Source organism: Staurois parvus, unplaced genomic scaffold (assembly GCF_062004578.1).
Source record: "Staurois parvus isolate SC_StPar_1 unplaced genomic scaffold, SC_StPar_1.0 ptg002753l, whole genome shotgun sequence".
In the NCBI taxonomy this organism is placed as follows: Eukaryota; Metazoa; Chordata; class Amphibia; order Anura; family Ranidae; genus Staurois; species Staurois parvus.
Genome location: NW_028320549.1, coordinates 403975 through 427530, shown reverse-complemented (window position 1 = coordinate 427530; position 23556 = coordinate 403975). Strand labels below are relative to the sequence as shown.

The 23556-nt window shown below is 41.0% G+C and overlaps 2 protein-coding genes across 4 annotated transcripts in view; both read left to right on the top strand.

Moving 5' to 3' along the window:
• Positions 1–6608, top strand: part of ORC1 (origin recognition complex subunit 1) — a 49235-nt gene extending 42627 nt beyond the window's left edge. The window contains exon 18 of the mRNA XM_089666595.1: positions 6260–6608. Coding sequence (XP_089522721.1) covers positions 6260–6454 — 195 coding nt within the window. The 3' untranslated portion in view covers positions 6455–6608. The remainder of the gene's footprint in view (positions 1–6259) is intronic.
• An 11697-nt stretch (positions 6609–18305) lies between these two features.
• The window catches only part of LOC149429277 (coiled-coil and C2 domain-containing protein 1B-like), a 71626-nt gene continuing 66375 nt past the window's right edge, over positions 18306–23556 (top strand). For 2 of the 3 annotated variants that reach the window (XM_089666589.1, XM_089666587.1), the window contains exon 1: positions 18306–18433. The gene's annotated coding sequence lies outside the window, so the exon portion shown is untranslated. The remainder of the gene's footprint in view (positions 18434–23556) is intronic. The other variant, XM_089666588.1, reaches the window with a different exon arrangement.

Here is a 23556-nt window from a genome sequence, read left to right as displayed (position 1 = left end):
AGAACCCCCCCCCCCCCCCAAGGAGATTGCAGATGGACAGCAAGGAATAGTAGTAGTGATACCGAACCGGAGACAGTTGGTGGACCAACAGAAGCCAGGGAGCGATGAGTGCTTAATGCAAACAGCACTTTTGTATGTTGTATGAACTGGCTGGAAGAAGTAGAATATCGTGGAGGATTAAGGGCAGAGGCTGGCGGCAAGTGGTTTGAGGGGGAAGACACCCAAGACACATACTATTACAATTAAAAAAAATACATGCCCCCGCAGGAGAAAAGTTCTGGGAACCAAACCCCTGAGAGGTAAAGGGCAGCTAATGAAAAATCAGCAATGGGGAATAACACAATAATATAAAATGCAGCGCTAAATGATAAGGTGACAAGTGATGAAATCAAGCGCCAATCAGAGCGCTATATAATGTGACCAAAAGTGTAGTCAGTGAGTGACAAAGATAAAAGTGAATGGATGATAAACACACAAACTGAGTCACATAACCATGACAAATGTCCAATGACAAATTTTGCTAAAGCAAAAAACAAATATTATGACAATCGAAGATATCGTGTGATAAATCAGATGTCTTGAGATACAAGCAGTCCATAGAAGAAATGCATCAAGTATTGGTGCTCGTGACTTCCGTGATAAGGAAATGAAGTGTGCTTGCACTCACCAGAAGTGCAATATTAATGCGCATGTAATGTACTATCCGGGAAGGCACTGGTGGTCATCAGGGTACTGGCGGGGATAGGGGGCTGCACTGGGTACACACAGGAAAGGCACTCTAGACCTCACAGCTCAAACCCTCACAGCATACAGGGACAGTTCCTTCTATGCATATTCACCAGGAAAACGATATGCCAGGACAACATATATCCATCCTAAATGGCTCAAATATAAGCCACCAAACAAAAATATTTGGATAGTGTAGTATTTTTTTTTTTATTCTTAGGTATATATATATCTCAGGGTGAGCTCACAGCATATATGTAGCCAAAGGTAAAAATCAGCATGAGTTCAGCAATGGATAATACAGCATTGAAGATGGCTGCCGGCCTGGCATGCAGCCTCGGCGGCATGACTTCAGCGCGGCAGGCTCCTCCCTAAATGGGGAATAACAGTGGAGACCAATCTAGTTTGTCGAAACAGATCTGAGTCAAGGTAAAGAAATGTTAAATATGGACTGTGAGTTGAATATAAGGAGCACGGAAGAACAAGAAGTGGTAGCTCATTTGCCAGCAAAAATGGAAATCGCTGACATGTTCGAAAAGTTAGAACAGTCATTAAAGAATGATATGGCAATAACACGCGAGGACTTGGGAAAAGTACTGTCCCGAGTGGGGAGAAAAACGGAAGGCAAATTGGTTAAGCATACCCAAATAATAACAGAGCTTAATAACCAAATGGAGGAAATGCAACATGAACAAAGAAAAATGCTATATACAGTAGATCAGGAGAATAGAAATAGAAGGAACAATCTGAGGATTCGGGCAATACCAGAAGGGTGCACAAGGGGAAGATTTACTTGATGTAATGAATAAAAGTGCTTAATTCACTAATAAACAGACCTATAACTGAGCACTGAAAAGTCAATACAATAAAGAGACCCCCTGGAGTTTCCCTGGGAACCCCAAGAGATGTGCTAGTAAGGTTCCACTATTTTGAGGTAAAGCAAAAATTTGGGAGAAGATGAGAAGAATTCCCGCAATAACATATGAGGGGTCGGATGTGCAAATCTATGCAGATATAGCACCAGAAACATTACCAAGAAATAGGACTGAGACCTCTCTTGGAGATTATGCGAGCACAAAACATCTAATTTAACTGGGGTTTTCCTGCTTGTCTGGTGGGATGGAAAAATGGTTGTTCAGCAAGATTAAGGTTCCCAGAGGATCTCCAGGATTTCTGCGAGAAACTAGAATTGCCTGGAAATCCCAAATTGGACTTTTGGGAAAAGGGAGGATTTGGGGTTAGTACAAGAGAGGTGGCAAGGAATGAGGAGAAGAGGGCAACAGAAATGAGAAGAGGTGGAAAGAAAGAAGAAATTAGCCTTTGCGAGACTTTAAAATAAGGGACATTAATAGGGGGACAGAGGAGGAGGTTGTCCTGGGAAAGACCTTGCTGCTTCTGGTTTTTTTTTTTTTTTTTAGCGTGCCCCCCTTCCCTTTTTTTTTTTTTTTGCCAAGGACACCTACTTCTAGTACTGGAAAATGAGTGTTGGGAGGATGTCTCAAGGGCCATGGTATGGGAAGGCCTATATAAGGGGTATCCTGATTTCAATAGGGGCAGAAAAAAAAGAGAAATCGGGCTGAAAAGATTAGAACATTAATAGAGGAAATACATGAGAGAAGAATAGAGAGAGGTGGGTACATCATAAGATAACCTTAAAAAGAGAAGAATTAAATGACTTACTGGATCAGGAGACTAAAAGGGTCTTTAACATGGTGGCAAAAGAAAGATACCAATGGGGGAATAGACCAGGAAAAAATTTGGCAAACATATTAAGGGAAAGAAATTCAGTAAATTATATAGAGAAGATCAGGAATAAATCGGGGGGAAATAGTATACCCAACTAAAAAGATCGCTAGCACATTCCAAGAATATTATAGCCTACTGTATGCAGTTAAACACAAGGACCAATGGATGGAAATGAGGAAAGAGTCGCTTCCGGCACATATTACAATTATACCTAAAGAAGGTAAAAGCTGTGTCTCAATGTGCGAGCTGTAGACCAATATCATTGTTGAATGCTGATACGAAACTATATGCAAAAGTAATTGCCAGCAGGATAAAAGACCTAATGCCATAATGAGTTCACCTTGATCAGGTAGGATTTGTACCAGGAGAGAAGGAAGAGACAACAGTCTGAGATCATTTTTCCTGCAAGAGAGAGGGCAAGAAAGAGAAGTACCCGGTTATTTTTGTCAATAGACGCCGGAAAAGCGTTTGACAGGGTAGACTGGGGATTTATGTTGGGTACCTTAGAGGTATTAAAAAAATCTATACAGTTACCCTTCGGCAGCAGTAAAGATAAATGGCACATTGTTTCAACCTTTTACAATGTGTAATGGCACAAGACAGGGATGTCCACTCTCACCTGTTTTGTTTATATTATCTTTAGAGTCCCTCTTGGCGATAATACGGAATAATGTAGATGTAAAAGGGATACAGGTTGAAGAAACGGAACATAAAGTTCCGAAATATGCAGATGACCTGTTATTCTACGTTGTTGACCAACATTGCCAATCATATTAAGTATATTAAGAAAATATGGAGAGTTGTCAAATTTTAAAATCAACCTTGCAATGTCAGATTTTGAATATAAATCTACCGAAGGCAGAGAAACTGGCAATACAAGGAAAGTTTTCCTTTATTTGGAGAGATAAGGAATTAAAATATTTAGGAGTGAAGCTAACACTGTCACTGAAGGATATTTGCCATGCAAATTATATCCCACTAATTAACGAGATTGAGGAATTAAGGAAAAGCCCAAAAAGACTGCTTTCCTGGATAGGCTGAATAAATATGGTTAAGATGGTGAGTTTTGCCAAAAATCTTATATAAATTTCAAATGTTACCAATTTATTTGCTGCAGGTGTATATTAGGGCTCTACAAAAAGTAATATTGGGATACATACGGATAAATAAAAAAACAAGAGCAGGGCAGGAAGTATTATGTAGGGAAAAAATAAACAGGGGCCTAAACATGCCGGGTATTAAAAGATATTATTTTGCAGCTATAGTGTCACGAATAATGGATTGGGTGTATAATTTTCGGGGGAAAAGTTGGGTGAAGATTGAAAAAACATTGCTTGAAGTTCAATTAGATAAGATTATATGGATTCCACAACAATACCGAATGTTAGCGGAGAATACTAGCACTTTAACATGGAATGTATTGAAGATATGGGATCTAGTTTATCGGATGGGTGTATAATTCACCATTAATACCACTAGTAGGCACAAAATATTTTACACCTGGGTTGGGGAATATATCAGTGGTGTGGATAAGAAATAGGCATGCATGTTTAAAAGATATTATGAATGATGAAATGTGTTCTCTTCGGGAGCTGAAACACAAAAGGGATATGTTTTATGCGATAAATGAATGGAAGTATCACCTAATTAAACATTTTGTCGTAGCACTTCCGCAGCCAATAAGAACAGTTGAAAATTTGCATCCATCAGAACACTTGATGAATTTAAAGGAGCACAAAAACATTGCACTTCTCGTATGTATAAGACACTCACTATAATATCTGAACTGGTTTTTCTACAATATATGGAAAAATGGGAAAGGAATTGGGAACACAGTTAAATGAACAACAGAAAAAGAAAATAATTAGAATTGCACATGGAGCAACTGATATGAATTATAAATTCCTGAGTAGATGGTACGTTACGCTCAATAGAGTTCATAAGTACCATCCAGAGAATTTGTCGCTCTTTTGGAGGGGATGTGTGATAGAGGGTACAATGGATACACATATGGTGGGAATGTTCCATAATATAGGATTTCTGGCAGAGGATAGTACAACAAATAACAGAAATTACAGGAGAAAATATAATGGACCCAAGGGTGTGTTTATTTCATAATACCGGCCTTACAGTAAAACAATATAAGAACACAATTGTATTTCATTTATTAAATGCAGCGAAAGGATTAATACCCAAATTTTGGAAGGCCCAAGAAGCACCAAAGGTTAAGGATTGGATAAGGAAGGTGGAATATGGTTATAGGTTAGAAGAACTTTATTATAGCGGAGAGGATAAAATGAGAAAATGTAAAAAAAAGATGGGAAAGATGGTGCAAGTTCAGAATCACACAGAAATATGCCAACAAGTTGGGATAAAGAGGAAAAGGAAATAGTAGAGGGGGAAACAGAGAGATGTGAGGTTTATTAAAGGTATATGTAAAATATGTTGTCGAAGATTATGTGTTAGTGTTGTCTTGGAATTTTGAAAATATAATAAAAAAAAAAGAACATTGTCACTGACACAGAAAGTGATGGAAAAGATTAAATTTTACAATTGTCATCTGAGCAGGAACAGAGGAGGTTTTCCATTGTCACCAGAACAAGAATAGAGGTGAAAAGTTTTTCTGTTTTAAGTGACAACTGTCCAGGGAGATTTCCATCACTTTAGATTGATTTCCTCTTCTGTTGTGGCTCCTGAACTGAAAGTTCAGGATATTCTCCTCAATTGGATTTATAGGGAAAAGACAGTAGTTAATGATTCCCCTGCTTTATCCCAAACTAAAAAATTAACTTTAGATGCACAGTACTTTAAGACCATGATGGTCAATCTAGCCCTCAAGTCTAAGTAAACATCACAGCATGTAATACCTCAGCTCATGTCTAGGCTTGGATATAACTGAAGGATTCCAGTCCCCATTGCAGCCTAAATAAGCAGCTTTGGATTCTTAAATCGACTTTTTTCATTGCTGTTCTGTGGGGACTCACCCAGTCGCTGATCTAGCGATGTTTGGTGCATGGTGAACCCGGGGTTGGGTTTTAAAGCCTCCAAAAAACTTGCATCTTGAAATTTCAAAAAAATATGTAGCAAAACTAAGTATGCCATAAGTGAAAAAGTGTTCTACTTGTTTCAGGTCATTGAACATATCCACAGGTTCTTCCTGACAGCATGTAACTAGTATATATATAAATACATATATATATATATATATATATAATAAAATGTAATTACTGTGGCTTGAATGTCCCCTTTATAATTTTTGTATTCATTTAGCCATTATATCTTTAGATAAGGGCATCTCCTTGCTTCCATCCAGTAAGCTTATGGGGGCAATGAACCTGTTATACATCATTTAGACTGGTTTCACGTTGATCTGTGATTCTACCGCTTTTTTGCCCCATTTTCCATTGATTTCAATGGGAGGGTACATTTTTGGTGCGTTTGTTTTTTACCGCACCAAACCTGCCTCAAAAATGCAGCAAGCGGGATTTTAAAAAAACGCACCTGACCCACAAGGGATCATTGTGAAAAATTCTATAGGAAAACACGTTCACACGTTTTTCTTCTGCTTTTTGTTGACGCAAAAGCGGAAGAAAAACTGATCAGTGTGAAACCAGCCTTAGAGAAGAATTTACAAGGAATGTTCCATTTTCAGGATTACATTTTCAGGTTTTGCAGCAGCTTTCCCAATCAAATATTATGACATTCAAATTGCCAAACGGGTTACAATGTTAATTTTCTTTTTTTATCCATTGTTTAAACTAATGTCAAACAATGTTTTTGTATGTAGGTATACCACCAGCATATTGTACTGTGTAGGATAGAAGGAATGCAGCCCCCTACTATGTCAGAGACCATGGCGGTGTGTCTAAGACTCGGAGCCTCACGTCTCCTCCTGGTAGAGTCCAGCAGGAATGACTTGCACCTGAGAGTGAGGATCAACGTCAGCCAGGATGATATCATGTACGCTTTCAAGGAGGACTGAACACTTCTACGATTTATCTAGCTAAAGTTTCTCTGAGAAGGGTTGTAGATGTAATGTGCATCACATACTGCAAATGGTATTGTATATAGTGTTTTAAAAATGTTTTACCTCTAGTTGTATCTTAATTTATAATAAAGCGTTGTATATGTTTTAACTGGTGACTATATTTCAAGCTGTGTAAATTTGCTTGAGTACATGTTGGTGTATTTATTTTGGTAGTGTGTTTATGTTGGATGTCAGACTTGCCAGACAGCTCGTTTTGTTTACAGCAGCCATTCTCAACCTTTTCAACACAGAGGAACCCTTCCAGTCTCAGGGAACCCCTGCTAGAAATTGCTATATCTACAACTTGTGATACATTAGTGTGATGGTCAGTGGAATGAATGATACTTCCACTTGTGGTCATTGGAAAGAATTACCCCTTTACAGATGACTAAAAAGATATAAGGTGTCAGTGGAACTTGTTCAACAAGCAGAAATTGCTCATTGCTCTATCAACATCTGAAGGAACCCTAGTTGAAAAGCCCTGGTTTAGAGGAAAAAAAAAACCCTCACCGTGTCTAGTTCCTCTCTGCTTTTAACCACTTCCCGTCCGACCGCTGTATATAAACGGCCGGATGGTGGCAGTGCAGGGGGCGGGTTTCTGTTCATAGATAACGCCCGCCAATATGGATTGTGCGTGTACCCTGGGAGTGCCCACTTTATCCGGAGGAACACCAATTGCTGTATGGGACCTTTTGTGTGAGGTCCCGATCATGTGATCACTGATTGGCCAATCAGTGATCACATGAATAGGTGTAAGCAAGATGTCACTTCTGACATCATTGCTTACTACGTGTGAAATCTTTGAATGATCACAGAGATCACATGGTAGAAGGCTATTCACAACAGCCTTGTACCATGTGACAAGCTGTGACCAATCACAGCTCACACAGTATTTCTCAATGGCTGCAAGAATGCAGCCAGAGAGAAGGAGAAATGATTGCTTTCAGCTTTCAGCAATCTGAGAAAAAAAAAAAAAAAAAAATTTTCATCAACCCCCCACAAGTAGTACAGTGTCACTATGGTGACACTGTACTGCTAGGGTGACAGACAAAAAAAAAATACTATGAAAAAAATAAAACCGAAATGTAAAAAAAAAGTTTACAAAAATTATAATTTTTGGTTATAAACTAATTTGGGTTATTTTTTTTTACTAAAAAGATAACTGAATAAATTTTGGCCAAGATTTCTGAAAGATTATTTATATGCAAAATTGTATAAGAAAAACGTTTTTTCAAAATGTTTTGACTTTTTCATTTATATAGCAAAAAAAAAAAAAAATCCCAGTGTTGAATAAATACCACAAAAATAAAGTTTTATCTGTCTCAAAAAAAATGCTAAAAAATTCATATGGGTGTTGCATGACCTCTCAATTGTCATTCAAAGTGTGACAGCGCTGAAAGCTGAAAATTGGCCTGGACAGGAAGGGGGTAAAAGTGTCCGGACATGAAGTGGTTAAAGTAGATCTAAACCCTAAATTAATTTTTTTTTTTTTTTTTTATTATTAATAAACTTTAACTTTTTTCATCTCTTGTTACAGATGGTGCTGCTAATATCCTTCAGCCTTTTGTAGTTTCTTCTTGTCTATATACACTTCAGTGATGCCGGCAAGGCATTTTTTCAGTGCAAATTAACTGATGGTGACAGTAGTGCACCATGCCTGTGCAATGTGCGTTGGCAAGGCCACTTGTAGTTTCCATTGGGTGAGCATGTGACAAGGCGCAAAATAGAAGGCAGATGGGAACAGAGTTTGCCAATCCATAACAAGATGCCTTCAACAAGGACCTTAATGGCATGATTACCTGGTATTTTAATAAAAACTGTAGAACTGAAAATATTGAAACCTGTAACAAGGTTCAGACTTGCACATGGGTTACCCCAGATGCTCCACTTCTATTTCTCAGTACACCGGGCCTATTAAACCACCGAGGGAGTACTTCAACTGAAGCTTCTCTCTCACCTAAGATCACTTCCCCAGTATTTACTCACTAAGCAAGATGTTTCTTCCATATCCTAGCACCCAGCCTCCTGATGATACTTCACTGCAAATATGCATTGTGTTCTACATGGCCTCAAAGCCTCCAGAGATGTGTGATGTTAGTATCCCAGGAGGCTTTGGGCATGAAAGGAAAGCTTGTTATCTCTGATACTATCTGATACTATCTCTGATACTACTTCTTTATTGGGATAACTGGAATGTCGACAAAAGATGAGTGTGGCCAATTGATTGGGTGTCGCTTCAAGGCATATGGGCTTGTTCTGTTGCACATTTTTCCTTTTGTTTTAGATAAACTAAACCTGGGATTACACGAAAGAAAGAAAAGTACTGTGTTGAATATTGAAGTGTACGAATTTATGGACAAAATGTAAATTAAAAGAAAAACTGTTCCTCAGCACCAGAGAGCGAACACTATTTCAGCCTACTTTTAAGAAGAACTACATTAAAATAGGAACTAACTCAACAGTGCAGGAGTCAGGACTATGTAACCTATAGCCTAGAATGGGAATTCCAGGTATATTTAACAAAATACCCTTTATATTGCTGGGTAGTCAGTCCAAATAAGCCCGAACGTCCATGTCTGCAGGAGCAAAATAACGCCCCTTATAGGGTCAGTAATAGAAAGATGAGCTTTATCATTGCTGTCAGGGCAGAATAATAAGCCCCATCATTTGTGTCTGGAGAAGAAAAATAAGCTCCTCTTTTAGTGTCAATGGGAGAAAAACAAAATCTTATTGCTCTCTGTGGGAGAAATGTAAGCCTCTTGGTTGGTGTCAGTGGGACAAAATAAGCTCGATAGTTGGTGTCAGTGGGGAAAATAAATAAGCCATTGCTCTTGGTGGGTTAAAGTAAGCTCAATTGTCAGCAAAGGGTATGTAAACCCAACATTTCATATTCCTGATGTGTCTGCATGTACTTGTATGTATCCTGTTCTCTTTGTATTGCTTCCTATGTGTGAAATACCTGATGACCCTGCCAGTCCTCTAAATACCCGCCAGCCCCATTCTGACACACTCACACGGAAGTTCAGTGCTCTGCTATTTCTCCTCCCCCAGTTCTCTGTTCTCCGCTGCATAAGGACCTTAGAGGTTATGTGATCACTTATAAAACAAGGAAAACAAAGGTATTTATAATATTTTTTTTTAAATCTATACACAAATATTTTGCCTTTAATTTCTGTTTTATTAAACTGAATGTGTTGTTTTACAAGGTGAGGGTTTACTTTAAAATTAGCCTCATCATTGGTGTCAATGGGAGTTAAATAGGTTCCACCATTGGTGTCAGTGGGAGGGGAAAAACCCCTATTGTTTGTGCTAGGGGAAGTTAAAATAAGCCCCACCGATTGCGTAATATAAGCCCCATTGTAGCCAGTAGGAATAAAATAAGACCCATGTCTGTGAGGGGAAAATAAGTCCCCCATTGTTAGTGTGAGTAAAAATAATCCCCATCTGTGCTGTTGGTCAAAGTTGTATTAACCCCCATCATTCGTGTCAGTGAAAGTTAAAATTATCAAAATGTTAAAAATCATTGCGAGAAAAATAAGTCCCATGGTTTGTGCCGGTGAGAGGAAAACAAGCCCTATTATAGGTGTCGGCAAGTAAAAATAATCGCTGGTGCCACTGAAAGCTAATACGTGCCCCATTGTTTGTATCAGAAAGAAAAAAATAAACCATTTTTGGTGTCATTGGGAGTAAGAATAAGCCTTTTGTTAGTGAATATTCACAAAAAAAACAAACACAGCCATCATTAATGTTAGTGAAAGTTAAAATAAGCCCCTCTTATTGGTGTCATTGGAAGTAAAACAAATCATAAGGTTGCTGTCAGTGGGAGGAAGATGAGCTCCACAGTGGAAATAAAAAATAAGTCCCCTGTTGGTGTCAGCAAATGTTAAAATAAGCCCTGTCAGTGGGTGCAAAATCAGTTCAGTCAGCGAGAATAAGATAAGTTCCATGGTCCGTATCGGTGAGCAAAAAAATAAGTCCCTTCATTGGTGTCAGTAGGGGTAAAATGAGCCCCATTGTTGGTGTCAGGAGTAGTAGAAGAAAGCCTCATCGGTAAAGGGACAGTGTAAAAAAAATAAAAATAAATAAAAAATTGAAAGCACTCCTGTCCCCCCTTTGCTCATGCCCAAATGCAAACACATCATGTAGGTCCTGCACGCATATGTAAATGGTGATCACACCACACATGTGAGGAACTGCCACGAACATCAGAGTGAGAGCAATATTTCTAGCACCAGAGCTCTAACGATAACTCTTAACGATTTTCCAGGGGTGAGCATAATTTTAATATGTGACATTAGTTATCTATTTACTTGGCATAACATCATATTTTATATTGTACCAAAAACTTGGGTAATATATTGTGTTTGTGTGCACTAAAATTCATTTAAGTGCATTTTTTTCTGACAGTTTGCATTTTAAAAATGTCTGTGCAAATATTGTGCGATATAAAAAAATTGCACAATATTTCATTATTTTATTCCCCAGGTCTATGCTTTGAAAAATACAGTTGTTCTCAAAAGTTTGCATACCCTTGGAGAATTGATAATATACAGTATGTACCATTTTTAAAAAAGAGTGAGCAGGCAAAACAAGTTTTTTATTTCTTGTGGGAGTCATATTCAACTGTAGGTCATAATAGAATGGGACAATCATAAAATAAAATATGACAACAAGTAAACAAATGAAATGACCCCTGTTCAAAAGTCTGCATACCCTTAGTTCTTAATACTTGGTGACATGACTCCGTCATACAAAGTCTTTGGTCATCTTGCATGAATCGCATGTTTGAGATCTCCCCAGAGTGGCTCCAAGATATTAAGGTCAGGAGACTGATGGCCATTCCAGAACCTTCACCTTTTTCTGCTGTAACCTGCAGGATCAACTTGGCTTAAGAACCCTGTCGTGCTGGAAACTCCAAGAGCGTCCCATGTGCAGCTTTCATGCAGAATAATGCAAATTGTCTGCCAGTATTTAGGAGAACATGCTGCATTCATCTTGCCATCAATTTTCACAAGATTCCTCGTGCCTTCAGAGCTCACACACTCCCAAAACATTGGTGAACCACCGCCATGCTTCACAGTGGGGATGGTATTCTTGTTGCTATAGGCCTTGTTGACCCCTCTCCAAACATAGAGCTTATGGTTGTAACCATAAAGCTCTATTTTGGTCTTGTCACTCCAGATTACAGTGTGCTACAAGCTGTGAGGTGTGTCAGGCATTATATCATCTTTTTTGTGGCATTGGCGCAGTAAAGGCTTCTTTCTGGAAACTTGACGATGCAGCTCATTTGTATTCAAGTTTTGTCATATTGTGCTCCTTGAAACAACCACACCTTCTTTTTCCAGAGCAGCCTGTATTTCTCCTGAGGTTAGCTGTGGGTTTTTCTTTGTATCCTGAACAATGACAGTTGTTGCTGCAATCTTTCTTGGTCTACCTGACTTGGCTTGTTATCAAGTGATCCCTGAACTATCCATTTCTTAAGTGGTTGAACAGTGCTTTTGATCAGGGCCATTTGAGTAATTTCTGTATGATTTAAAAAGGAGCCAAACAACTTTGTGATCATAAATGTCTTCAGATGATAGCTATCCTTAAAAGACAGTGTTTTTTTACATGAACAGTCATATTTTCAATATCAATCTCAAAATTTCATAATTTCTGCCAAGGTATGCAGACTTTTGAGCACAACTGTATATAATGTTTGGGGGCTCTAAGTAGTCTAGCAAAGAAAAAAAATGCTGATTTTTACATGTATGTGAAACCCTCCGCTTTTTTTTTTTTCTTTTCAGCTGCTTTGATGTTAATCAAATTAATAACAGGTGCACTAGATGGGCAAAAATAAGATGACCCCTAAAACAGGAATGGTTTTACAGGTGGAGGCTACTGACATTTTGTTGCCTACTCATCGTTTCTGTTTTGCATTTGCCTAGGGCGGGTGTCGGCAACCCGCGGCTCCAGAGCCGCATGCGGCTCTTTTTCATCTTTGCTGCGGCTCCGGAGCACACTGCCCACCAGGTGACAGGCAATAGGGTTTCAGTGGTCGGCAAGCCGCGGATCGCAAGCCACATGCGGCTCTTCTGTGTGCCGGGCGCCCGCTCCCCTCCCTCCTCTCGGGCGGCCGCCTCAAAAGTCAGGACTCTTTTAATCCGGCCCGCGGAGCGTGGAACATTAGCTGTCAGGATGTAGGCGGGGCAGCCAGGATGTAGGCGGGGCAGCGTGACAAACTCCTCTCACAGTCCGCCCTGAAGACCGGAACACAGCGCGGGAACACAGCGAGAGGAACGCGCGGAGCAAAGGTAAGTGAATTGAGACAATATGGGGAATTAATTACTATAGGGGGGATGAATTACTATATGGAGGATTAATTACTATGGGGGATGAATTACTATGGAGGATGAATTACTATATGGGGGATGAATTACTATGGAGGATGAATTACTATATGGAGGATTAATTACTATATGGAGGATGAATTACTATATGGGGGATGAATTACTATGGAGGATGAATTACTATAGGGGGGATGAATTATTATAGGGGGGATGAATTACTATAGGGGGGATGAATTACTATAGGGGGGATGAATTACTATATGGGGGATGAAGCTAACTGCACGATCCTGTATATAGCATTAAGGTAAGAAACAATATATGCAGTGTCGGATTTGTTTTAAATGTTGCAATGGTTTTGCGGCTCCCAGTCTTTTTTTTCCCTTCGGAAACGGGTCCAAGTGGCTCTTTATGTCTTAAAAGTTGCAGACCCCTGGCCTAGGGTCAGTGTAACTACTGGTTGCATGTGGCAATACCTGGACCCTACAGAGGTTGCACAGGCAGTCCAGTGCCTCTAGGATGGCACATCAATACATGCCATTGCCAAAAGGTTTGCTGCGTCTCCCAGCACAGTCTCAAGAGAATGAAGGACATTCCAGGAGACAGGCAGTTACTGTAGAAGAGCTGGACAGGGCTTTAGAAGGCCCTCAACCCATCAGCAGGACTGGTCTCTCCTTTGTGCAAGGAGGAACAGGATGAACACTGTCAGAGCCCTACAAAATGACCTCCAGCAGGACACTGGTGACCAAACAATCAGAAACAGACTCAGTGTGGCCTGAGTGCCTGATGTCCTTTAGTGGACCCTATGCTCACTGCCCTGCACCATAGAGCTCGATTGGCATTTGCCATTGAACACCTTAATTGTCAGGTCCACCACTGGCGCCCTGTGCTTTGCACAGATGAGAGCAGGTTCACCCTGCGCTCATGTGACAGACATGAAAGGCTCTGGAGAAGCATTGCAGAATGTTATGCTGCCTGTAACGTCATTCACCATGACCATTTTAGTGGTGGGTCAGTGATGGTCTGGGGAGGCATATCCATGGAAGGATGCACAGACCTCTACAGTAATGGTGTGAACCTCCTGCGCTCAGAAGAACTTCCAAATTAATTAATTAAATAATTACGAGAAGCTGCTCACATTAAATCATATACCAATGATCTTCAGCATAAACACATGGAACCAATGTAGTTACTCACTTAAAACACGTGAACCAAAAATATCTAATAATAAATAAAATATATTTATATATATCCACTTATGTGAAATCATGCACATAAACCATATAAGTGAAAAAACCTAAATGAATAAAGTGAACTAATCATATAAAAGTTACTACGTGCTCATTATTACTGTATATATATATATATATATATATATATATATATATATATATATATACATAACACATAAAACACCAATGTGTATTAACACATATATATAAACCCCATAAAGTGAAAAGACTCAAAAACGTGCATATATGTGAACTCGGTACATGCACCTAAACATAAAAAATGATATATAATAATATTTCCGTGTATATAAAGTCCAAACTAAAGATGATCACACTCAGGTGAACACAAAACACTCGTGCTGATATTTGTGTATAGAAGTGAGTTGATAGTTGAACTCATCCGAACACCGGCTGAATCAGCCTCTCACCTTAAGAATTCGACCCTTGCGAGTCAAAGAGCTTATTAGGATCCCTCTCACAGATCCTCCAGGTAAGTATCTCTCCAAACACTGCTCACATTGTATCTGAAACTCCCCCCAGGGGTCCGCACTTCAACACTGGCTCCTTTCTCCAAGTGGAATCAAATGCTGCGCCAATCACTCATATAAAACATAGAACACAAGTCTCCATTGTGTAATATGTTTATTATAAAGAGTCATAAGCAAATAGAAAGCGCACTTACATAAAAAATCGTGTTAACAGTTCAGGGCTCCAATCCCACACTTTTGGATCCAATCTGCATGGGTGTCTGAGCCCTGAGGAAGTCACATGATACTGTGACGCAATGCGTCGGCCCAACGTAGTGACGCATTTCCGGCGTGGCGGCCATTTTGGTACACCTTTGTATACCCTTCTACACCCATGCAGATTGGATCCAAAAGCGTGGGATTGGAGCCCTGAACTGTTAACACGATTTTTTATGTAAGTGCGCTTTCTATTTGCTTATGACTCTTTATAATAAACATATTACACAATGGAGGCTTGTGTTCTATGTTTTATATGAGTGATTGGCGCAGCATTTGATTCCACTTGGAGAAAGGAGCCAGTGTTGAAGTGCGGACCCCTGGGGGGAGTTTCAGATACAATGTGAGCAGTGTTTGGAGAGATACTTACCTGGAGGATCTGTGAGAGGGATCCTAATAAGCTCTTTGACTCGCAAGGGTCGAATTCTTAAGGTGAGAGGCTGATTCAGCCGGTGTTCGGATGAGTTCAACTATCAACTCACTTCTATACACAAATATCAGCACGAGTGTTTTGTGTTCACCTGAGTGTGATCATCTTTAGTTTGGACTTTATATACATGGAAATATTATTACAGACCTCTACAGCCTAGACAATGGCACCCTGACTACCATTAGGTATTGGGATGGAATCCTTGGACCCATTGTCAGACCCTATGCTGGTGCAGTGGGTCCTGGGTTCCTCCCGGTGTACGACAATGCCCGGCCTCATGTGGTGAGAGTATGCAGGCAGTTCCTGGAGGATGAAGGAATTGATACCATTGAATGGCCCCCATGCTCGTCTAACCTAAATCCAATGGAACACCTCTGGGATATCATGTTTTGGTCCATAAGACTCTGCCAGATTGCACCACAGACTGGCCAGGAGCTCAGTGATGCCCTGGTCCAGATCTGGGAGGAAATACCCCAGGAAACCATCCAACGTTGTCAGGCATGCATACAAGCACATGGGGGCCATATAAACTACTAAGGACCATTTTGAGTTGCTGTAATGAAAGTTCAGCGTAATGGTCTAGCCCATTGCATCTTTTGACTTTTGATTATTTTAATTCATTCCTCTGTAAATTGATAATTTTTATTTCCATCAAACAATGCGGCATCCTTATGTTCCTAACACATGACCCAGTCCTTTTCAGTATAGATATCCAGCATGAGATTTTTCCCCATTGAGATGTGATGTTTTCAAAGTGTTCCTTTCATTTTTTTGAGCACTGTATAACTGGATCCTAATAGTTATAAATTAATCTAGGGGGAATCTGATTGCCTCTTGGAGGATCAGGAAGGAATTTTTTCCACTGGTGGAGCAAATTGGATCATGCTTTATTGGGGGGGGGTTGCCTTTCTCTGGCCAAACTGTGGGTAGGGGACAGTGTATATGGAAGGTGTGTGTTTTGTTTTTTGGGTTGAACTGCATAGACTAGTGTCTTTTTTCAAGTAGATTAACTGTGATAGGATGCATTTATTGGAAGAGAGCAACATTCCTAAATACCATCTTTAGGCAAAACATGAAGTCCCATTGTTGGTGTCTGTGGCATAAAATCTGGGCCAGTGGGAGTACAAGAAGCGCCATTGTTGGTCTCGGCATTATAAAATAAGTCCCATGGGAGGAAAATAAGCCCCAATCATCAGTGGGATAAAATAATTACCATCATTATTATAAGTAGGAGAAAAATAATTCTCATCTCTGACATAAATGGGATAAAATAATTCCTATGATTGATAGCAATGATAGAAGTGGGATAAAAAAAATGCTACTTGTTGAAATAATTCCCATCATTGCTATACGTACGTGACATGAAATAATTCCCATTGTTGATATACATATCATGAAATAATTCCCATCATATACCTAAGGGACATGAAATCATTCCCATCATATACGTAAGGGACATGAAATCATTCCCATCATATACGTAAGGGACATGAAATCATTCCCATCATATACGTAAGGGACATGAAATCATTCCCATCATATACGTACGGGACATGAAATCATTCCCATCATATACGTACGGGACATGAAATCATTCCCATCATATACGTACGGGACATGAAATCATTCCCATCATATACGTACGGGACATGAAATCATTCCCATCATATACGTAAGGGACATGAAATCATTCCCATCATATACGTACGGGACATGAAATAATTCCCATCATATACGGACGGGACATGAAATCATTCCCATCATATACGTACGGGACATGAAATCATTCCCATCATATACGTAAGGGACATGAAATCATTCCCATCATATACGGACGGGACATGAAATAATTCCCATCATATACGGACGGGACATGAAATCATTCCCATCATATACGTAAGGGACATGAAATCATTCCCATCATATACGTAAGGGACATGAAATCATTCCCATCATATACGTAAGGGACATGAAATCATTCCCATCATATACGCAAGGGACATGAAATCATTCCCATCATATACGCAAGGGACATGAAATCATTCCCATCATATACGTACGGGACATGAAATCATTCCCATCATATACGTACGGGACATGAAATCATTCCCATCATATACGTACGGGACATGAAATCATTCCCATCATATACGTACGGGACATGAAATCATTCCCATCATATACGGACGGGACATGAAATCATTCCCATCATATACGGACGGGACATGAAATCATTCCCATCATATACGGACGGGACATGAAATCATTCCCATCATATACGGACGGGACATGAAATCATTCCCATCATATACGGACGGGACATGAAATCATTCCCATCATATACGTACGGGACATGAAATCATTCCCATCATATACGTACGGGACATGAAATCATTCCCATCATATACGTACGGGACATGAAATCATTCCCATCATATACGTACGGGACATGAAATCATTCCCATCATATACGTAAGGGACATGAAATCATTCCCATTGCTGATATACAGTAAGTGGGATAAAATAATTCCCATTGCAGGTTCCATGGTTGGATTCATGGGGAATAAGACAATCCTCCTCATTGATATGAGGGGCTGCATATGTTATTGAACACAAATGGTTCCAGCATTGGGCAGCCCGCTGACACTGGGCACCAAGTCCTGGATCCTGCAGGACATCCCTCTGGACCCGACACTGCAGGACAACATCCAGAATTCCCGGGACACTCAGAACTTGGCGACTACATGGCTGCAAAGAGGCTGGAGGAGATCACTGAGATGTGACAACAGAGCAAACATTGATGGAAATGTATTTCAAAAGATGCCGTTATTAATGGTACACAGGACCTCCTAATGTCAATCATCCAAACCATCGAAGTCCATGGCAGTGACAGTCCTACAGGACCCGCAGCATGGACTAATAACCTTCAATAAAACTGACAGTTCACCCAGCATGCAGAGAGGGACCCGCTGTCCGATTTGTATACGGTGACCCCGCCCCCTCCTGTCCCCGCACACAGGTGTCACACAAGATGACACATTCCTGCAGGTGAGCATGTGACGCGGCCCCGGGAGGAGCATGCGCGCTGACTGCAATCACGTGCCGTATGACAGCTGCTCTCTGCTTCCGGGATCGCTCCTCCCAGCAGCCCATGCTCCTCCCGACACCCGCCGGTGCTGTGCTCTCCGCTGACAGGTACTGAGGTGCGTTCTACTGACCGGGGGGGGACCGGCACCCATTCAAGTTACCGAGCATGTGTGTTCCCCTGTGTTGTCCCACCTGTCACCCCGTATAACCCAGAACAGACCCCCTCCTAGAATATAACATACATCCAGAACAGCCCCCCCCCATAAATATATACCCAGAACAGCCTCCCCCCCATAAATATATACCCAGAACAGACCCCCTCCTAGAATATAACATACATCCAGAACAGCCCCCCCCCCCCCATAAATATATACTCAGAACAGACCCCCTCCTAGAATATAACATACATCCAGAACAGACCCCCCCCCCATAAATATATACCCAGAACACCCCCTTCTAGAATATAACCTACGTCCAGAAATCCCTCCCCCATAAATATATACCCAGAACAGACCCCCTCCTAGAATATAACATACATCCAGAACAGCCCCCCCCCCCATAAATATATATCCATAACTGACCCCCTTTTAGAATATAACATACATCCAGAACAGCCCCCCCATAAATATATACATAGTACAGAAAGAACAGACCCCCCCCCCATAAATATATACCCAGAACACCCCCTTCTAGAATATAACCTACGTCCAGAAATTCCCCCCTATAAATATATACCCAGAGCAGACCCCCTCCTAGAATATGACATACATCCAGAACAGATCCCCCCCCTAAACATTTATACCCAGAACAGACACCCTCCCCCCAATAAATATATACCCAGAACAGACACCCTCCTAGAATATAACATACATCCAGAACAGATCCCCCCCCCAAAAAAAAAATAAATTTATACCCAGAACAGATTCCTTCCCCCTAAAAATTTATACCCAGAACAGACCCCCCCAATAAATATATACCCAGAACGGATCCCCCCCATAAATATACCCTGAACAGGAATCCCCCCTCATAAATATTTACCCAGAACAGCCCCCCTATAAATATATGTACCCAGAACAGCCCCCCCCCCCATAAATGTATACCTAGAACAGACCCCATCCTAGAATATACCATATATCCAGAACAGCCCCCCCCCCCCCCATAAATGTATACCTAGAACAGACCCCCTTCTAGAATATAACATACATCCAGAACAGCCCCCCATAAATATATAAAATCCCTCCCCCATAAATATATACCCAGAACAGACCCCCTCCTAGAATATAACATACATCCAGAACAGCCCCCCCATAAATATATACCCAGAACAGCGCCCCCCCCCCCCATAAATGTATACCCAGAACAGTCCCAGCCACCCATAAATATATACCCAGAACAGACCCCCCCCCTTCCATAAATATATACCCAGAACAGACCCCCCCCTTCCATAAATATAGACACCAGAACAGACCCCCCCATAAATATATACGCAGAACAGACCCCCCCCCCCCCCCCATACATACAGGCAGCACAGTGGCTAAATGGTTGGCACTTGGGCCTGGCAGTAGTAGGGTCGGAGGGTGTTGGCTGCCAGATGTCAGTGTATACAGTCAGTGACCCTGATTTGAGTCTCTCCGACATGAATTGTGTCATTTTTGATGTCCCTGGGGGGCGGTAATGAGTGCTTCTGACCTTTCAGCAGTTGTCTTTATTTCACAATGAGATTTTTCAGCATTTATTTTTTTTATCAGATTAGATTTTTTTTTTAGTTCATCTAACAACAACCCATCCACAGTATACAGTGATAGGTAATATTCCGTACACTAACATTCTTTTTGAAAACAATAGAAGAGGATTTAAAAAAAAAAAATGTAAAGTTGTGACATTATAATAGAAAATGTGCAGATGAAGGAATTGCTAACCAAGCAGAATGATTTATCCGAGCTAACAGGGCCGTGATTCGTTTGTGTAAGGATTACAAACTTTGTACAAACAGCTGACCACACAATGACCGCAAAACAACTGGGGTGGAGACATAAGGGGGTGCAGTCACTAAAAGCAGCCATATATGGGTCAGAGTTCAGCTCATTTCTTCAGGGACCGGACAAATTTCAATCCATGTATGGGCACCCTGGGTGTACACAAGTAGATGTATTGATTGACTTGCTTACAACCAGTCTGATGGATTTTTTCCTGAACAATAGTGGCACCGGATATAACTGGCAACACTAATCATTGTGTTCTGCCGGCAGGGAAGGCTCACCTCACTCCCTGCCAGCAGAACACAGTAGAGCTGCGGGAGGGATTCCCCCACCTGTGTTTGAAGGAAGGAAAATCGCTCCGTCCATGGCCTGCCTAACAGTAGATGATCCGATACTTCCTAACACTTTCATGTGCAAGTGAAGCTAGACAGATATGTGATGACTGTTGTCCAATCTGACTGTGTTTTTTTTTCTGGGGAGGGGGGGACTCTGCACATGCTCAGTTTGGTATGTATTGCTAGAGAGGTTTTTTTTTTTTTTCTTGGGAGGGTGCATGTGATCAGCACAAGGTCAATCAGCACTGTCCAGACAGAGGTCAGGGGTTCTGCATCCTCTAAGAACAGAAAGAAAACTCCTACAAACTTTAACATGTGCTCTGCTGGACACTGATAGTCACAAGACTGCAGATTAGAAAAGGTATTTGCCAGGTTATATTTACTAAAATATTTGTATTTCTATGTTCTGTATACTGTGGGAGACCAGATATAGGAAAGAAAATCGCTCCGTCCATGGCCTGCCTAACAGTAGATGATCCGATACTGCCCAACACTTTCATGTGCAAGTGAAGCTAGACAGATATGTGATGACTGTTGTCCAATCTGACTGTGGGTTTATTTTTTTCTGGGGGGGGGGGCGCAGGTAGCCCTGGCCAATACATCTTTGGGCTACAAGAGTAGCTGCATGTGCTTGATTGTGAGTGTTTTCCCGTAGATCCGGGAATCGCCAATGACTTTAGCTGTATTATTATCAGGGGCGGACTGACCATTTGAGCACTCGGGCACTGCCTGAGGGCCCAGGGTCAGTAGGAGGCCCCATGAAATAACCCCTGGCACCTTTTTTATAGGCTTTTTTGGGTGTGGGGAAGGACACAGGGACCCCATGATCCCCTATTGCCCGGAGGCCCCATGAGTTGTCAGTCCGCCCCTGATTAATATCCAATTGAGCCTATTAGTATTTTGTATTCTCCTTAGACTTCTTTCCATGTCTTCATAGAAACACAGAAAAGTGATTGCAGAAAAAGAGACCTAGTGGTCCATCGAGTCTGCCATGTTTTAATACTTTGTACGTTTTTTGTATTTTTTTATGTTACCTAAGTTGAGTATAGATCTGTGTTTTGTCCCGAGCATGTTTGGATCCACTTACAGTTGACACTACTTCTGCTGGAAGTCTGTTCCAAGCATCAACTACCCTTTCAGTAATATCATATTTTTTAAGATTAGTTTTGACCTTCCCTCCTGCTAGTTTGCACTGATGTCCCCTTGTTCTTGATTTTGTCTCTTTTTTGATATATTTTATTCCTCTGGCCTTTTACCATTGTTACCCATCTCTGTACTCGTGCTATCCTATCAATATCTTTTTGTAAGTGAGGTCTCTGGGACACCGTATTCTAAATGAGGTCTAATTAAACATCTGTATATGGAAATCAGGACCTCCTTCCTCCTGCTGGTGACCCCTCTAGTGATAACTACAGACCTATATAGTTCAATCAGGACCTCCTTCCTCCTGCTGGTGACCCCTTTAGTGATAACTAAAGATCTATATAGTGGAATCAGGACCTCCTTCCTCCTGTTGGTGACCCCTCTAGTGATAATAGACAATCTATATAGGAGAATCAGGACCTCCTTCCTCCTATTGGTGACCCCTCTAGTGATAACTAAAGATCTATATAGGGGAATCAGGACCTCCTTCCTCCTGTTGGTGACCCCTCTAGTGATAACTAAAGATCTATATAGTGGAATCAGGACCTCCTTCCTCCTGCTGGTGATCCCTCTAGTGATAGCTAAAGATCTATATAGAGGAATCAGGACCTCCTTCCTCCTGCTGGTGATCCCTCTAGTGATAGCTAAAGATCTATGTAGTGGAATCAGGACCTCCTTCCTCCTGCTGGTGACCCCTCTAGTGATAACTAAAGATCTATGTAGTGGAATCAGGACCTCCTTCCTCCTGCTGGTGACCCCTCTAGTGATAACTAAAGATCTATATAGGAGAATCAGGACCTCCTTCCTCCTGTTGGTGACCCCTCTAGTGATAACTAAAGATCTGTATAGTGGAATCAGGACCTCCTTCCTCCTGCTGGTGACCCCTCTAGTATAATTAAAGATCTATATAGTGGAATCAGGACCTCCTTCCTCCTGCTGGTGACCCCTCTAGTATAATTAAAGATCTATATAGGAGAATTAGAACCTCCTTCCTCCTGCTGGTGACCCCTCTAGTATAATTAAAGATCTATAGAGGGGAATCGGGACCTCCTTCCTCCTGCTGGTGACCCCTCTAGTGATTGCTTCCTAGAATTCTATTAATAATAACCCCTTCATTGGTAAAGCTGGAGGGTATGTCCACTGAGTTCTAGTGTTGTTTATAAACAATAGTTCACCATGGCAGAATCTATGATTCCCTAATGACAGGTTTCCTGTAAACAGTTAGCACCACCCATCTCCTCCTCCATGTTTTCCTTAGTTACCAGGATTCTTAGTTGAGCTGTCATGTTTGTGGAGCTGGTGCACTGAGATTGTTCATGCATGGCCGCCATATCTTTATAACATACAGTTCCATCCTTTCTAAACATCGGACTGATTTCTCAGAACTGCAGTAAGACTGGACTGATTGCTCCCAGCAGCAAACCCGATTATTCCTATCAGCAGCTGGAGTAAGTCTTTTTTTTCCTGCTCCAGTTTCATTTATTCATTTATACCCCGCCTGGTATTTTTGTATTTGTGTCTTCCTGAATGAGTTCCACTGGATTAAGTGTCCATGTGACCTACTTTCATGTTTCCTGCTTCTTCTCTGTCACATGTTAGTAAACTGAGAATTGTGACTGTTTTATGAAAATAGAAATAAAACTTTAGATCATGAAGTATAATTCTACTTCAGTCATGTAGACATCTTACTGAATGTAAATTAACATGTAGGTATAGGTAAGGAATAATTGTGCCAAGTCATTTTGGCTTTTTCCCTCTTCTCCGTGACAGCCAACCCGAGAG